The 14,197-nt window shown below is 42.9% G+C and overlaps 1 protein-coding gene across 1 annotated transcript in view; it reads right to left on the reverse strand.

The window, feature by feature from the left end:
* Positions 1 to 51: 51 nt before the first annotated feature.
* The window catches only part of LOC111254682 (uncharacterized), a 46,486-nt gene continuing 32,340 nt past the window's right edge, over positions 52 to 14,197 (reverse strand). The window contains exons 2-5 of the mRNA XM_022815786.2: positions 11,571 to 12,010; positions 5,228 to 6,046; positions 4,637 to 5,017; positions 52 to 3,523 (exon numbers count right to left, since the gene is read on the reverse strand). Coding sequence (XP_022671521.1) covers positions 2,997 to 3,523; positions 4,637 to 5,017; positions 5,228 to 6,046; positions 11,571 to 12,010 — 2,167 coding nt within the window. The 3' untranslated portion in view covers positions 52 to 2,996. The remainder of the gene's footprint in view (positions 3,524 to 4,636; positions 5,018 to 5,227; positions 6,047 to 11,570; positions 12,011 to 14,197) is intronic.

Consider the following 14,197-nt stretch of genomic DNA (forward strand, 5'->3'; position numbering starts at 1 on the left):
TCTTCCGCATCGCTCAACTAAATAGAAGCTACACGAAAAAGAACACGCAAGTTAAATACATACTTGTTGATGATATCGCATTATTATCATTATTATTATTTATTATCATTTATTAATATTATAATTATTATTTATTTCGACAGATACATGCTCGTATATCTCACCGGACTAAGACTACCCTTTCCCCCGGGCATTTCGAGATTCCAGACAGACCGTTCAACCTATTTTCAGATTGAAGATCGACCTACTGTTCTGCCCGAGTGTTTACACTACAACTCCGTTCTCATATTTATCATCTGACATTTCGCTCTTCCTCTCGTTCTATCTCTTGTACACCTTTTTCTTCCATCTCTCTCTCTCTCTCTCTCTCTCTCTCTCTCGCTCGCTCTCGCTCTCGGTGTCTCTCTTACTTTCATTTACTCTTAACTACACACAATTTGAGTTATTTTGTATTTTGTTTAAAAGAAAAGCAAGCAAAACACATTCATCATCAGCAATTTGTTACCATCATCACCATAATAGTCTGGTCTTTCAATTGCGGTAGCATAATTACCATTATCATCATTATGGCTTGATCAGTAATGATAACTATTACAGTAATAGCAATAATAATTCATGGTAATAATGATAATCATGCAACGCCATGGTAATCTTCTGTTATTCAATCCAGGTATATATATATATATATCGAACTGTAGTAGTTCATGGTACCAGTACAATGAAGAACGGAGACGATCGAGCTCGTTGGTGATGGTTTTCTTTTCACTCGTTTGTTGTTGTTGTTGCCCCCGAGGTGACAAGAACTGTCATGCGAATTTCGTTTTTTGTCATGACGCAGTGTTACCCATCGTTTCCCCTGGCTATCCCGTTTTATTGGTTATCATGTTAACTTACATCCGACTGATCATATTGGCCTGTCATATCGCCGTATGGAATATAATTGGCCACTGTGCTGCTTCCGTTTTGGAGTATACAGTTTTTGTTCGCGGGATGCGCGCGAAACTGACGGACGTCAGAGGCTAGACGTCGAAATTTATCAGTACACATCTGAAATAGCTGCTTGCTCAAGTCCTATTGTTAAAACGTTTGAAGCGCCACTCACATATTGACAAGTCCGACTTGTCCTGTTTGGCCCATTTCTCTTACGACAGCGTTATTTCTTCATCGTATCATAATATATATGTACAGAATGTGGTGGTTGTTGTTGCTATTGTAAACGATGCGTGTCTGACCCCCTTCGCTTTTCTCTCTTAGTCTAATGGCCGGGTGCGGTTGTGGTTCAGCACCACGTTGCTGGCTAGAGGCCGCACGTACGATATTTTTTTCTATTCTTATAGCAGCTAATAGTTGTAGCAGTGGTAATAGTATTATTGTTCATAACTATTAGTACGGCCGACGGTTCTTTGCTAAAGCAATCATCTTATTACAGACCTTCAAGACCGAGCTGACAGCTCTTCAGACATATTGCCCACTCCACCAATGGTGCAGTAAGACATAATAGTAGGCAACTATTACATACTAACGAGACACGCACATTATTGAATTCATTTCCATTACGTCCAGTTACGGCGCAAGCGTCAAAGATCACTGTTGATAGCTTTTTCTTTCCGTCGATTCATTTGATACACACTCGAAAGTGCCACCATGCCTTGATAGCAAAATTGAAATAGAGAAAAATATTAGTCAAGCTTTACGGTTTATTTCTCGTAGCTTCTGATGTGGCTGGTCGCGTGTTAACATTGGTGACAACAATCACTGATGGCGGTATCGGACCGGTTTCATCATTTGCGTATTTCTCACCTGTTGTGACTTTTGCGCGGCTGCTGCTGCTGCTGCTCAACTTGTGTATGAGCGCAAGGAGCACATACGGTTTTTCTTTTTCCATTTGGGGCGAACAAAGGGACTACAAGGTTTCAAAAGAATTCGTTTTTAAATACCAAACTCCACTTCGTCCCCGCTAGAAGGCCGTAGCCGTTGTCATGTCTTGCCTTTGAACCTGACCGTGGCCATCCAAGCCCATTATAGTGGACGTGGTCTTTATGGTACGCACATACACATGCGCCTGTACAATTGTATTCTTACCGTTATTTATTGTTTTTACTATGCATTTTGTTATCACTACGCCTGGATCTACTTTTTTTTACGGTTTATTATTGTCGCCGCTTTCGAAGTTAATCAATATTGTGTGTGTGTGTGTGTGTGTGTGTGTATATATATATATGTATATATATATATATATATATATAGAATAATATGAGTTCTATAAGTGTGTTTCTCTGCCATGCTAAAATGTCCGTCTTCCGTTTGCTATATTCACAGATATGTGCCTAGATGCGAAAGCTCTGCGTGGGGATGGGATCACGAGGAGGTCATCGGTGGAATCCGCGCTGTCGTTCAGCTCCATTATTGGTCCAGTCGGTCAACAAAAAAGACTTCGACTCTGTCACGGGCAGATTTGCCTCTAGATTTTGTTACAATCCCATCGACAAAGGTTAAACCTATCGGCTCTTTTGTTTGACTCTGACACAGAAGAGACGACAAGGATTGGCCGACATATTTATTAGATCATTCGGGGTGGATGTGTTTCCGCTGTGGTGTCATCTTGGGCCAACAACAACAACAACAACAACAAACACGACGACGACGACGACAACTAGAGTTGAAGTCAGTCATCTCGTATTTGTATTGTTGAGACCAGGATTCGTTTTCCGTATGCTTTTCTGATCCTTTTTTTTTTTTGTCATCATTTAATCATCAATGTTGTGTTAATTTTACAACGCAAAGCAGTGTCTCTTCTCAACTGCATTTACTTTGTAAACCGACGTTTTGTCCTCGAATAGAGGAAATCGTTGCGAAGTTCCTTCGTAGTTACTATATTACAAATGTAACGATTGAGCCTGGTCACGTGGTTGGTAGTTATGGCCACGGACTTCAGCACGTCGGCAGGATTCACACGCTTTTTAAGCGGCAAACGAATTAATTACTGAACCGAAGATCTATCGCGTTAATGCGTCGGCGGCTGGTGCAGACGTTTCGAGAGCTATTACTGCATCACTCGGCAGCGATCCATTGGATATTGAGTTTGTTGTAGTGGGTGCTGCTTGTGCTGTGGTTGATTCTTCTCCACCAGATCCAGCGAGGCTGTTGATTTCTTGCGATGACCTTTTGGCGATTTCTAGCCCCTCCGGAACGTCGTCCTTGGCTTCTTCTTTTTCCTCGTCAGCGTCCGAACATCCGCTGAGTCGTGGTCGCTTGTTATTGCTATCTAGTTGTTCCTGCATTTGGCGGCGGCACCGCTTCTCTCGACGGAGCTTCTTCTGATAGAATAGCCGACGATGCTGCTCCTCCTGGAGCTGCTTTTCAAGCTGTTCGCGAATGCCCCGCTCGCGCAGGATTTCCACTTTAAGTTCTGCTTTCTCGAGGTGCATTTGCTGGACCTGTGCGCGTGCGTTCTCCTCTGCAACTTTAAGTAGGCCAAGAATGTTCTGCATCAGTGCATCGAACGACCCGGTCGATGGGTCGCCTGAAACGCAAACGAGTGCCAAATTGGTTAGTTACCGTATGCCGGGCGGCGTGGTCAAATTTGATCGGGTGACAAACTTGAAGTGTATCATTCTGCTCACATAATTATAGCTGTTCCCATTTGGCTACGGCTTTACAGAAGATTTAGCTATCTGTTTCAGCGAATGGCTGATTCAGTGAACGGAAGATAGAGTGTGACGAGATGAACACCGCCATCAGACACGTTTGTGTCGCATTTTTCCACATCGCACTGCTTTTGCACAGACGATCTTCTTTGTGTACTCCAATAACGAGGAAATTAATAATAATAATCAATTTAATCAGTACACGAAACGAATGGACAACAGACGAACAGTTGAGATCTAATGAAATATCTCCGTTACAGAGTCTGTTTTCCTCGATAAACTACCCGATGAAATACTAACAGTATTTTCTATAATAACATCAGAGAAATATAATACGATCTGCGCTGTGCCGTACAGGTTTGTTTTGCCGACTTCAAACACTAATTGCAGATGTATGTTTGTGTGTGTGCATATTTTGAACGAATTTGCATAATAAGCGATAAATTACGGGTACACACACGGACGAACTGCAGCAGCGCTCCACTGTGACGCAATCTATAATAGCCTACGCTCTTTCCCGCTTGTGATAATGACGTGAAAAATGAGGGCCAATTTGAAGCGCCTCCGTCGTCCGCTGCTACGGCTGGCTAACGCGGTCCCGCTGAACTATTCGAATTAAACAGGGACAATAGCGTCTGATAGATGTCTACTGTGGGCCGCGGCTGTGGTTAAGGCCACAACAGCAGATGCCTCTGCATTCTGTATTATCATTTATGTAATATTCTGCCCGTTCCATCGATGCTCATTTTATGCTGTGCGGTAAGACGTTTAGTGAGGTCTAGTTATAAGCAGGTACCGCACTGACACTTGCTTCGTCGTCATCGTCACTGTTGTGTGAACTAACGATTCATGGAGCGTTACTTGATGTGCCTATATTTATGGAATGTGCGCGGCGTTATCATGGCAACGGTATCGGGAATAGCTGCTGAATAAAGTGGAAAAAAGCGAGGACAACGTGGGGGTTAGCTGAAACAATGTCAGTTACTTACCGGTGTTGCTCGATACGCTATTGCCAAGGTGATGGTGATGATGATGATGGTGATGGCCAGCGGTGCCACGCGAGCCTGGCGTGCTGCTGTTGTTAGCGGTCAGGTGAGTAGCAGATGTGGGCGAACTGGGCGGCGGCGTACGATCGACCGACAGGTGCTGCTGCATAAGTGCGATTGGCGTGGGGACACTATGATTACTGTCTCTGCTGTCCCTAGCCTCGCCTCGGGTCAACCGTTCTAGGCCGAGCACACCGAGAGCACCCAGCCCACCATTACCCCCTCCGTGACTCCGACGACGATCTGATCCTCGACTCGACGTCGATAGAGCTTCGTCGCGATCCGAAGCCCGTTTCGGTGATCGACCACCAGTTTTGTCAAGGTCTGTAGCAAAAATTAGCAACGAAAACTATATGTTAACGGGGTTTCGAACATACCTCGCTGAGTAGACACGTTAGGAAAGGACGCTTCGCGATAACGGTAATATTACTAAATAATGATCCATCACACAAGTTCACCAAATTAGATATAAATTTTCAGTTCTCATAGGTACATTTTTACCTTTTTTTTTTTTTTTAGCTCTATTGTACTTACCATCATCATCTCCGTAATTTGAGGTGTCATCATTATGGTCAAGATTGTTAGCGCTGAGTTCACTGAGCGGTCCATCGGAAAGGCTACCTTCATCGCTGCTAACAGAACGCGAACGCTTCTTGCGATCGCTGCCAGATAGTTCCTTACCACCAGAAGAAAGGTTCAGAGCATTATTAGTAGCACCTTCGAGCCCACCGGAACCTGGAGCACTAGGAGCTCCGGCCGAGGAGTTCAGGCTGCTACTGATGCTGTTATTGTTGTGCATCTTTTTCGAGCTCTCGAACGAGCTCTTGCGCGACTGATGATGTTCACTACGCGGATGGCCGCCTGCTGCCGGTGATTGGCTTTCACGTGAACGGAACTCTTTTTTCGAACCATTGTCAGGGGATCGGGAGCGGTTTCTAGGCTCGGCTTGTAGTGCTCCCATCAGGCCCTGGTGTTCCTTAGTCTGCTGGCCACTTTTAATTTGTTGATGCGCTAGGGATGCAGCTTGCAATAGCTGACGCTGATAGGCGGCCGCGGCAGCTGCTGCAATTTGCGGATTATGCTGCAATCCTAACATGAGATCCATCTGAGATGCCATAGCGGCAGCCATGGCCGGGTTCATTGGTGGTTGGCCGGGAAGTTGCGCTGCAGCCATGTTGGCAACGAGAGCGGGCGGGAAAGGTGGCGGACCTTTGGGATCACCCTGACCGCCGCTCTGACTCCACATCGCCTTGAACAGCATCGCCTGCATCGTGTTCATGCTCTCGGCATCAGTGCCTATTCCGCTTAGGCCACTTCCCGTACCGCCTACCGTCTCTTCATCGCTTCTCGATTCTGTAATAGCGATCACAATTGTTGAGTCAGACAAAAAGCCATAACGGCACAGACATAAGGTTAGACGCTCTTCATTGTTGATACATTACAACTAGTAGAAAAATAACAACAGCTACTACAGAACTACGATAATAATCGTAGTAATAATAATAAAGATAAACAAAGACAAAAATAACGCAATGCGTTTTCGCTATGCTTATCTTTTGCTATGCAAATCTGGCCATCTTGTGTAAATGATCTCATGGTTACTTTCTTTTGTTGTTTCCTCTTATTATCTATTGATTTGAACTTTGTTATTATTTTTATGACTCGTAGAGTAGGCGCGCCGTAGTCAATAAGCCTCATTTCTACCTTTACACCCGTGGTGTGCGTGAGTGTTCATTACAGACAGTTTAACGCTGGATAGAGGCATAATTGATTAAAGGAAGATTATTTTGAAAGTTAATTCACAGAGAATCAATCCAATAATATTGACACTAATAGCTCTCAGTTTCGGCTTCTTTTTTTTCTTTTATCGAATTAGAGCGAATATGTGTAGGGCCTGAAACAGGCTTCCCATGTATCTGCTACGTATAGGAGTATTTGATGCAACAAGTATTAGTAATAGCTATAAAAATGCCGAGCCCAGTTGCATTATTCCTTGAGTTAAATGAGAAACTGTACGTGATTAAAAATAAACCTTGATTTAAAACGGGACTTCTTTTTCTTGAAATCCTGCATTATATTGATCCTTCGCTTGTTTCCATTGTTCTTTCTTCTTGCTGTTTTCATAGTCCCCTTCTTGTGGATGAAAAAATTCGATTCGCAAATGGAAACAGTTATATGTATGGTAAACTATCTAAATGATTTGTTCTTTTTCCTAAACAACGTTTTTTTTTTGGACTATATTATCAGGTTGAAATTCAAAAAATAGTTTTTTTAGGACGCGGAAGACCCTGGATTTAGATTGGGAGAAAAAGTGAGTTAAAGCTTCTTTTCGATTAACCTAGGAAATAATTAAGGCATCATTTCATCTTAACCCACTCAGCACTGCCATCAAATTCGATTTCTCTCTAGGGCGACCCCATTCTCTAACTGACGCGGGAGATAAAACCACGTCTCGTCTATGACAACCTATTCTCTAGGCGCGTCTTCTTGTTGATTAAAGTTCCGCAAATTGGTATGGATACGCCATACGCATTACCAACTGACCTAGAATCAATTCACAAGGAGCCTATATTTCAGATATTTTTCGCATTTTTCTAATTCGTAACACGCCGCTCTGTAATAATTGTACGAATTCAATAGCTTTGCATGTGGGATGCCGAAAGAGTCCTCCAAACTCCACTTTGTCAAAAGCTTCGTCGACTGCGATAACGTGTTGTTGCCCCCCAAAGTTTCGAAACCTGCTCGTCTCCTCGCTCGTACTCATCCCCCAAGTCCTCATTCTTAAAGTGTGAGCACTATTCACCTACCATGCTCTCGCTTAAGGTTTTTTGCCTAATGTTTTTACCAATGCTCGATAAATTTTTATGTCGCTGTATCCTTGTAGAAATAAAAAAAAAACTTGACCACTAACGTTAATGTTTGAGACTAAAAATTATTTTCTTTCAGCAATTCTAATGCAGTAAATTCAACCGGTTTTCACTTGCAAGTTAATGCAAGAGAATTTGCGAACCAAATTTCGTCTGCTAACGGCGCATAATTTAAAAGATGTTTACCTCTGAAACTCGCCAGATTCCTTTGGAATTTATTAATACATGCAGCAGCATACCCGTTGATACCCGACGTGGCAAACGAAACTGAATATTGACAGTAACCGAAAGAAGTCGAACAGGAAAGCGTCAATCTGAATGGAACAATAACGGAAGCGATAAAATTCTAGTGTTCTGAAGATAGTGTACTACTTCGTATTGATTCGAATTCATTATATATTCATCATCGTAAACAACAATAAAATTCATCTACCAGTAATATTGTTATATTCATGTTCCGAGGGGTAGAATGTTTATCGGTGACGACGTCAACGTGTTCCTTTGGCTCGCTGTACTAATTGGTAGTACCGTAGCTGAGGGTGTCTGACTCCTGCTTGTTTGGACCATCATCGCGTTATTATCATCGTGGCACAACCAAGGCACAAGGACATCTAGTGGCAGGTGCCGAATGTACAGATTCCGTTTTAAGTTCATTCTCTCAAACCGCGATGTGCGCGGTCGTGCCGCCGCGCCGATTATTGTTATATTAAATATTACGAATGATATATTATTATAATTATTATCATCATCATTGCTAGATTTTCTTGCAGCCGAGTAGGGGTCGCGGTTCTTGTGAGATTCGAACCTTTTGACTCGTCAGCAGTAACAGACATCATAAACAGTCCAGAAAAGCCGTTTACGCTTCGTTTTTTTGTAATGCTATTTATTGGTGTTGCGGAATCACGGTGGTAGCGGCTCCTACTAATGCTTTATCTACCTGCTAATCGACGCGTATATACCAACCCGAGTCAGGTTTACAATTCATTTACAAATACAGTATTCGATATTAGAAGTAGATCTATATATTTACTTGTATATATACAAGCTGATACGTGTCAGTCTCTGCCTGTCTGTATGTATGTGCCTGTACAGAGATTAAATGCCGACAACAGCGGGTGAAGGGACAACTGGCTTGCGAGAGAACGCCACGGCAACAGACTTAGACCGTACAACTCCCAATGATTTTTCGCACTTCATTGACTACTACTACAACGACTAAAACTCGCAAAGGGATCCTTTTTCGTTTTTTTACTAATCTGAAATAACGAAAATTGCAAATCTCTTTTTTATCTTTCGTTATATCTCATTTGCTAACGGCATTTTAGCCTGAGCTTGTGTATATATGTACACTGTGAACATAAAAACATGTTTTATATATATACGAGACATCTATTTATGTTTAAAATTAGCGTATTTTAAACAAAATAGTTAAAAAAAAAAAACGGCTAACGCTTTTCTGTAGTAAAGTCAAGCCCAGCGTCTGTCTTCTATTTCGCATCTGTCGGATATTTCCCTGGAGCGAGTATTATACTTGTTTTTTTTTGTAGCTGGACATTTAGTTCGGTGGGTTTCAGCATCCTAGCTGCCATTGGCCTCGTCATTCAGTATTCACAACCAGCCAAGCAAAGATGGGCGCATTTTTTTGCTTTTATGTCGGTCGTCTTTGTCGACCCTTATCATTTAAATGAGTGCACCATTACAATTTTTTTTTCGACATTTATTTTTTCACGTTGTTTCTTTTAGGAGCCTACTGAAATCGACCGTTTGGAGTGGGCACCGTTTGCATCTAGCGGTCGTTATTTTCGTAGTAAACTGTCGCTTCCTTTGAGCTGATTGTACAGCGGTAGGCAACAACTTCTACTTGGGCCAATGTCAAGACTCGTCAGTACCGGGAACAGCAATACATGTTACGTTTCTATACATATGTATATGCATGTGTCTAGAAAAATGACAACATTTTGGCGTTATCCTTTGTGCTTTCGTGTGCGCTATGCGGTCCTTGGAGCGTAAACATATGCGTAGGTATCTATACACGTTGGCCGTCGCCACCGGTGGTAGTGTCTATGGGCGGCTTCATTATGACGATCGTTTGTCCTGGTTGACTTCACTCGAGAAGGCCCGGTCCGTCTCAGATCGTTGTCATCATCGTGGCCGACACGCAATTTCGTAGCGGCAGCAGTCATTCTACGGCTGACGAAGTGGACTGAAGTTCATCAGGGTGTAATCTGGTAGGGGCACGGTAACAACGCCGCTCTGAGCACCCGAAATCATCCAACTTCACCATATCGTTGTCGATGTTATATTCCATAGGATGACTGCAGTCACTTCAATTATGGCAATACTGTCACTATCCCATGAAATGAAAAGTGTCGTAACTATAATGTTTCGCTCTTTACTAAAGTTCTGTATGCAATCTTCTAGAAGCTACATCACGTGTGTGTGTGTGTGTGTGTGTGTGTTATCTGTTGTTTTTTCATCGCCATCATTAGCCTGAAGTAGCTTCAGAAAATACCATGATTATGTAGAACAGTAGATGAATGAATAGCGATTAGAAAAAAAACCCATCAGAAATGGTAAATATGAAAATTATGTATTTGATCAACCCTTTCAGACACTGCTAAAAAAGAAGCGATGAAAATTTGGTCTTTAGCACACATAAAAAATTCTCAGGAAGATTCAAGACCAGGATTACACCAGCTCTAATGGAATATTTAATATTAAATAAAGGCAAGCCGGTATTCTTTATTGGAGGCTAGTAGAGACCTGAACGAAATTACTTGTATCCGCGCATAAACTCCCTGTGTAGCCGATTGTGTTAAACGTTGTATCTCTTTGGCCCTGCAATTTACGAACGAAATCTACAGACAACGTCAGCCTAAGCAGTTCATCCTAACGTAGCCAAAAGCTCATCTGGAAACCATCAATTATTTAGCATTATTTAGTGACTTTATGCGATAGGAGAGCAATCACTGCTATAGGAACAACGGGGCAATCGCGAAAACAATTTTTACGGTATCAGCACATATCAACTGCAGTAGAGCGGCGCCAACGACAAGAAGACGAAGGACGGAAGATGCCGTGAAAAATAAACAGCACCGGTAGTAGCTGCAGCAGGCATAACTATCAAGACATCGGCGTAAAGGACCATCGGCAGCGGCAACGGCAATGGCAGTGGTAACATCGAATGCAAAAGGTAACAGTAGTACGACGCAGTGACAAACCGGGTCGCCCCATAAATAAGCGCTGAGGACAGCCGCTGTGAGATACAAGGAATTTCTACTACGACCCCCTGCTGCTAGGACAGCGGACGCTGAACTGAGGCCGACTAGCCATATTTAAGCAAGTCGTGATGCGAGATACAGCCAGACCAACAAACGTTTGGATGGCCGAATAAATGGATTGACGGGCGGACGGACAGAGCGGCAGGCACACAAGTACGAATGTAGCGTAAGGCCGTGACGAGCAGGCTATGTAGTATAGAAGTGAAACCCTCTCTACATTGTGCTGCTGATTTTGTTGCACCAGTAGCTGCTAGTGCCATATCCTTTAAAGGACAAACAGTATAGGAAGTCATGGCTGTGCTTTATTGAAATTATTGTTGCTTTGCCTTTTGTTCCTATCGCTGCAATCACAAGACACAGCAACTGCTATAATGTAATGCCATTTCTAAGAACGACGTCGCGCATTTGCCGTGTTTGACATTAGGTAATAACATAGTATGTTTCTGCCCGTGTGTGAATTGCCAGATGACGAATATATGATACTACATTGTTCCCCAGTAACAAAATTAGCTTAGTTTATTTATAGTCTATGACCCTACATAGAATTGTCTTCCTACGATTCTAATGGAGGACTAAAAATTCAACTATATAACAACACTGCATGTTTCTAAGCAGGTCCTAAAAATCGTGCAGTACAGTATGTTGGCTAGAGAAAGCCATTCGACAAGAAAACAAATTCTAAAACATCCGGAATAGACAGAAAGAAACCGTCACGTTGGTACGCATTACCTTGTTTTAGGTGGTTGCTACCATGTTCCGAATGGCTGCTATTTCTATTGTGTCCAGTTGCTGCTCCTGGCGGACCTCCATGATGTTCTAAAGGACTCTGTCCTCGGTCGCCCTGCAGCCCCCCTTGACCATTTCTTCCACCGTTGATTTCGTCATCACCTCGGTTGTCCCTACGGAACTCGAACGCGCCAGGTCCTGTTCCATTACCATCAAGACCGTCGTGCGTCGCCTGACCGAAAGGTCCACTAACGCTCATTGGACCTTGGGGTCCCTTGTGTCCACCCATGAGAGTCTGCGGGAAAGGACCAGGTTGTCCGCCTTGCATGGCACCAGGATGGCCGCCGCTGCTTTGATGGCCTCCATGACCTCCACTGGCGGGACTCGTCGCGCCAACTCCGCTCAGCCCCACCAGCGACGCGCGGCCGGGAGGTCGGCCCGGTCTGGAAAATGCGAAAAAAAAATCAAAGTGAGCATTCTTTATAATGATGCTGTATCATATTGATGAGTCACATTACATTAATATTTCTACATATATCTCCATAATGACAACAGGCATGTTCGTATCATACAAAAGGGAAATAAGCGTGTCACATTCTATTAGATACGAGGACAAAGGCTTTCTCTCCCTCTCTCTCTCTCACTCTACATATATATATATATATATATATATATATATATATATATATATATATATATTTCGGTTCTGTTTCCAGTAAAGAAAAAGTGACGAAAGGTAAGTAGATAGGAAACTTAAAATAAAATATGGATAACAATTATTCTTTTTTATCATTATCTGGCGCACCCCTGAATTCATCCACCGTCTACAATTTGTAGAGAGTGGCCACCCATGAAGCACTTCAACGAGTTCGGATAGAAAAGGCCATTTTGTCCGCACTCAAGTTTTGCTACCACGTCTCCTTTTTTGCCCGGCCACTTGATCAATCGAAGTAAAAAGAGAGCTAATACGACGAACGAAAACAACGTAGAACTACTCGAACGAAGCAGTGATGACCAGGCACGATTCTTGGAGTCGAAAACAGGTCGTGCGTTATGCAATGACAATTCAAAAGCCGGCAGTTATGTACAAATATACGGAAGATGCTTGTTTGCCTGACGCTGTAAAGCATATCCGTGCATGGCTCGCTTCTTGTGCGATACGTTCACCGTTGTATCGGCCTTCGACGGTTCCTTTATCTTGCCTTAATGCTCCGCTGATATTCGCGTCCCCTCTGAGCCTTCTTCTTTTTTGGTCTACCATATGCGTAGATACGAGCAGGCTTTTTGGTTTCCTACTCTACGTCAGTTCTATTGCGGTTCGATCGACGCTGTCGCCAACGACGCCGTCTCTGCTGCACCGTCCACGCCCGCTTTGTTAGGCTATTGATATTATTTGGTATTACCTTTTAATTTGAGGTTATAGTTATTGCCGATAAACGAGAAGTAGTATATCGTAATTTTTTTTATCCTTTTTTCCGTTTTTCTCAAAGTAATATTAGTGCCTGTAGTAAATCAAAAGCAGACCTTTATGCAAAGAAATAGATACGCGTAAACGCTTTCATAAATGCGCGTGTGCAAATCCACACGTCTTTTGGTGTCTAAGTGGCATCAAACTGGAACCTGTTTGTTACACAATACAAGCAACAATCAAAAACTGTCCCTGTATCTTAATGGCAAAACAGAATTTCCTTGCGTTCGCCCCTCTTCGAGAGATGCAATGGGGCATTTTTTTTGTTCTCGTAGCTACCTGCTACACCATAGAACTGAAGTTAGCTTGCATGGCGAATTAGTTCTTGTTTTATAATGATAATACGATGAAGTAAGGAACGGTACATGCGAAGGAACACTCTCGATTGCAACAGCGTGATACTTGCGAGCATTGGGTATCACAGGTCACAAACACGTAGATATGCTCGCCACCCGTTCTTCGAGTTATATAGGTTGAAAATTTTAGAAAAATCGAAATTCTAGAACAAAAACGAATATGTCGACATCCAGGTGTCCCGAAGTTCGGTAAGCAAACACTTACTGCGCTATTACTAGACCAGATTGGTAGCTACGTATTTGTCCCAGAATTTCGATTTCGACCCGACCCGGTTGTCCACTTCATCGCATGAAAATAAAGTGTCTAATTGAAGGGAATGGGCCTGCTAGGCCTTGCATAGCTATTCGTTGCGACAATAATATGGATGATGATAATCGTAAACACTAAGCGAATAGGCAACAGAGGCTAGCTCAGTCAAGCGGCGGCCACCTAAACTCCGAAAACCAGCAAAGGGCGAGTGAATGAGACGTTGAAACCGAGCAAATAAACAAACAATATGGAGGTACCTCTGCGTCACACAATAGATAGATGCAAACCCTACCGAAAAAAGCCACCACACAGATTTAGGCAAAACCCGAAACTCATTTCTATGTAGAGGTGAAATAGAAATAAAAGGCTCAACGACAGTATCGTTTGCCTAAACGTCCTGGTCAACATAACAATCTTCGAGGTAGAAACACCACAGAAGACGACAAACGGCAACAAGTTGAAGAAGAAATGGGTATAGACTGCTGTCTCTGAAAACATAACGATTTACAACTTCAGCATCGTAAAATCCATAAGCAAAATAGCTTCACTGGTTCAT

This window comes from Varroa destructor, unplaced genomic scaffold, assembly GCF_002443255.2.
Source record: "Varroa destructor unplaced genomic scaffold, Vdes_3.0 BEIS01000001.1, whole genome shotgun sequence".
In the NCBI taxonomy this organism is placed as follows: Eukaryota; Metazoa; Arthropoda; class Arachnida; order Mesostigmata; family Varroidae; genus Varroa; species Varroa destructor.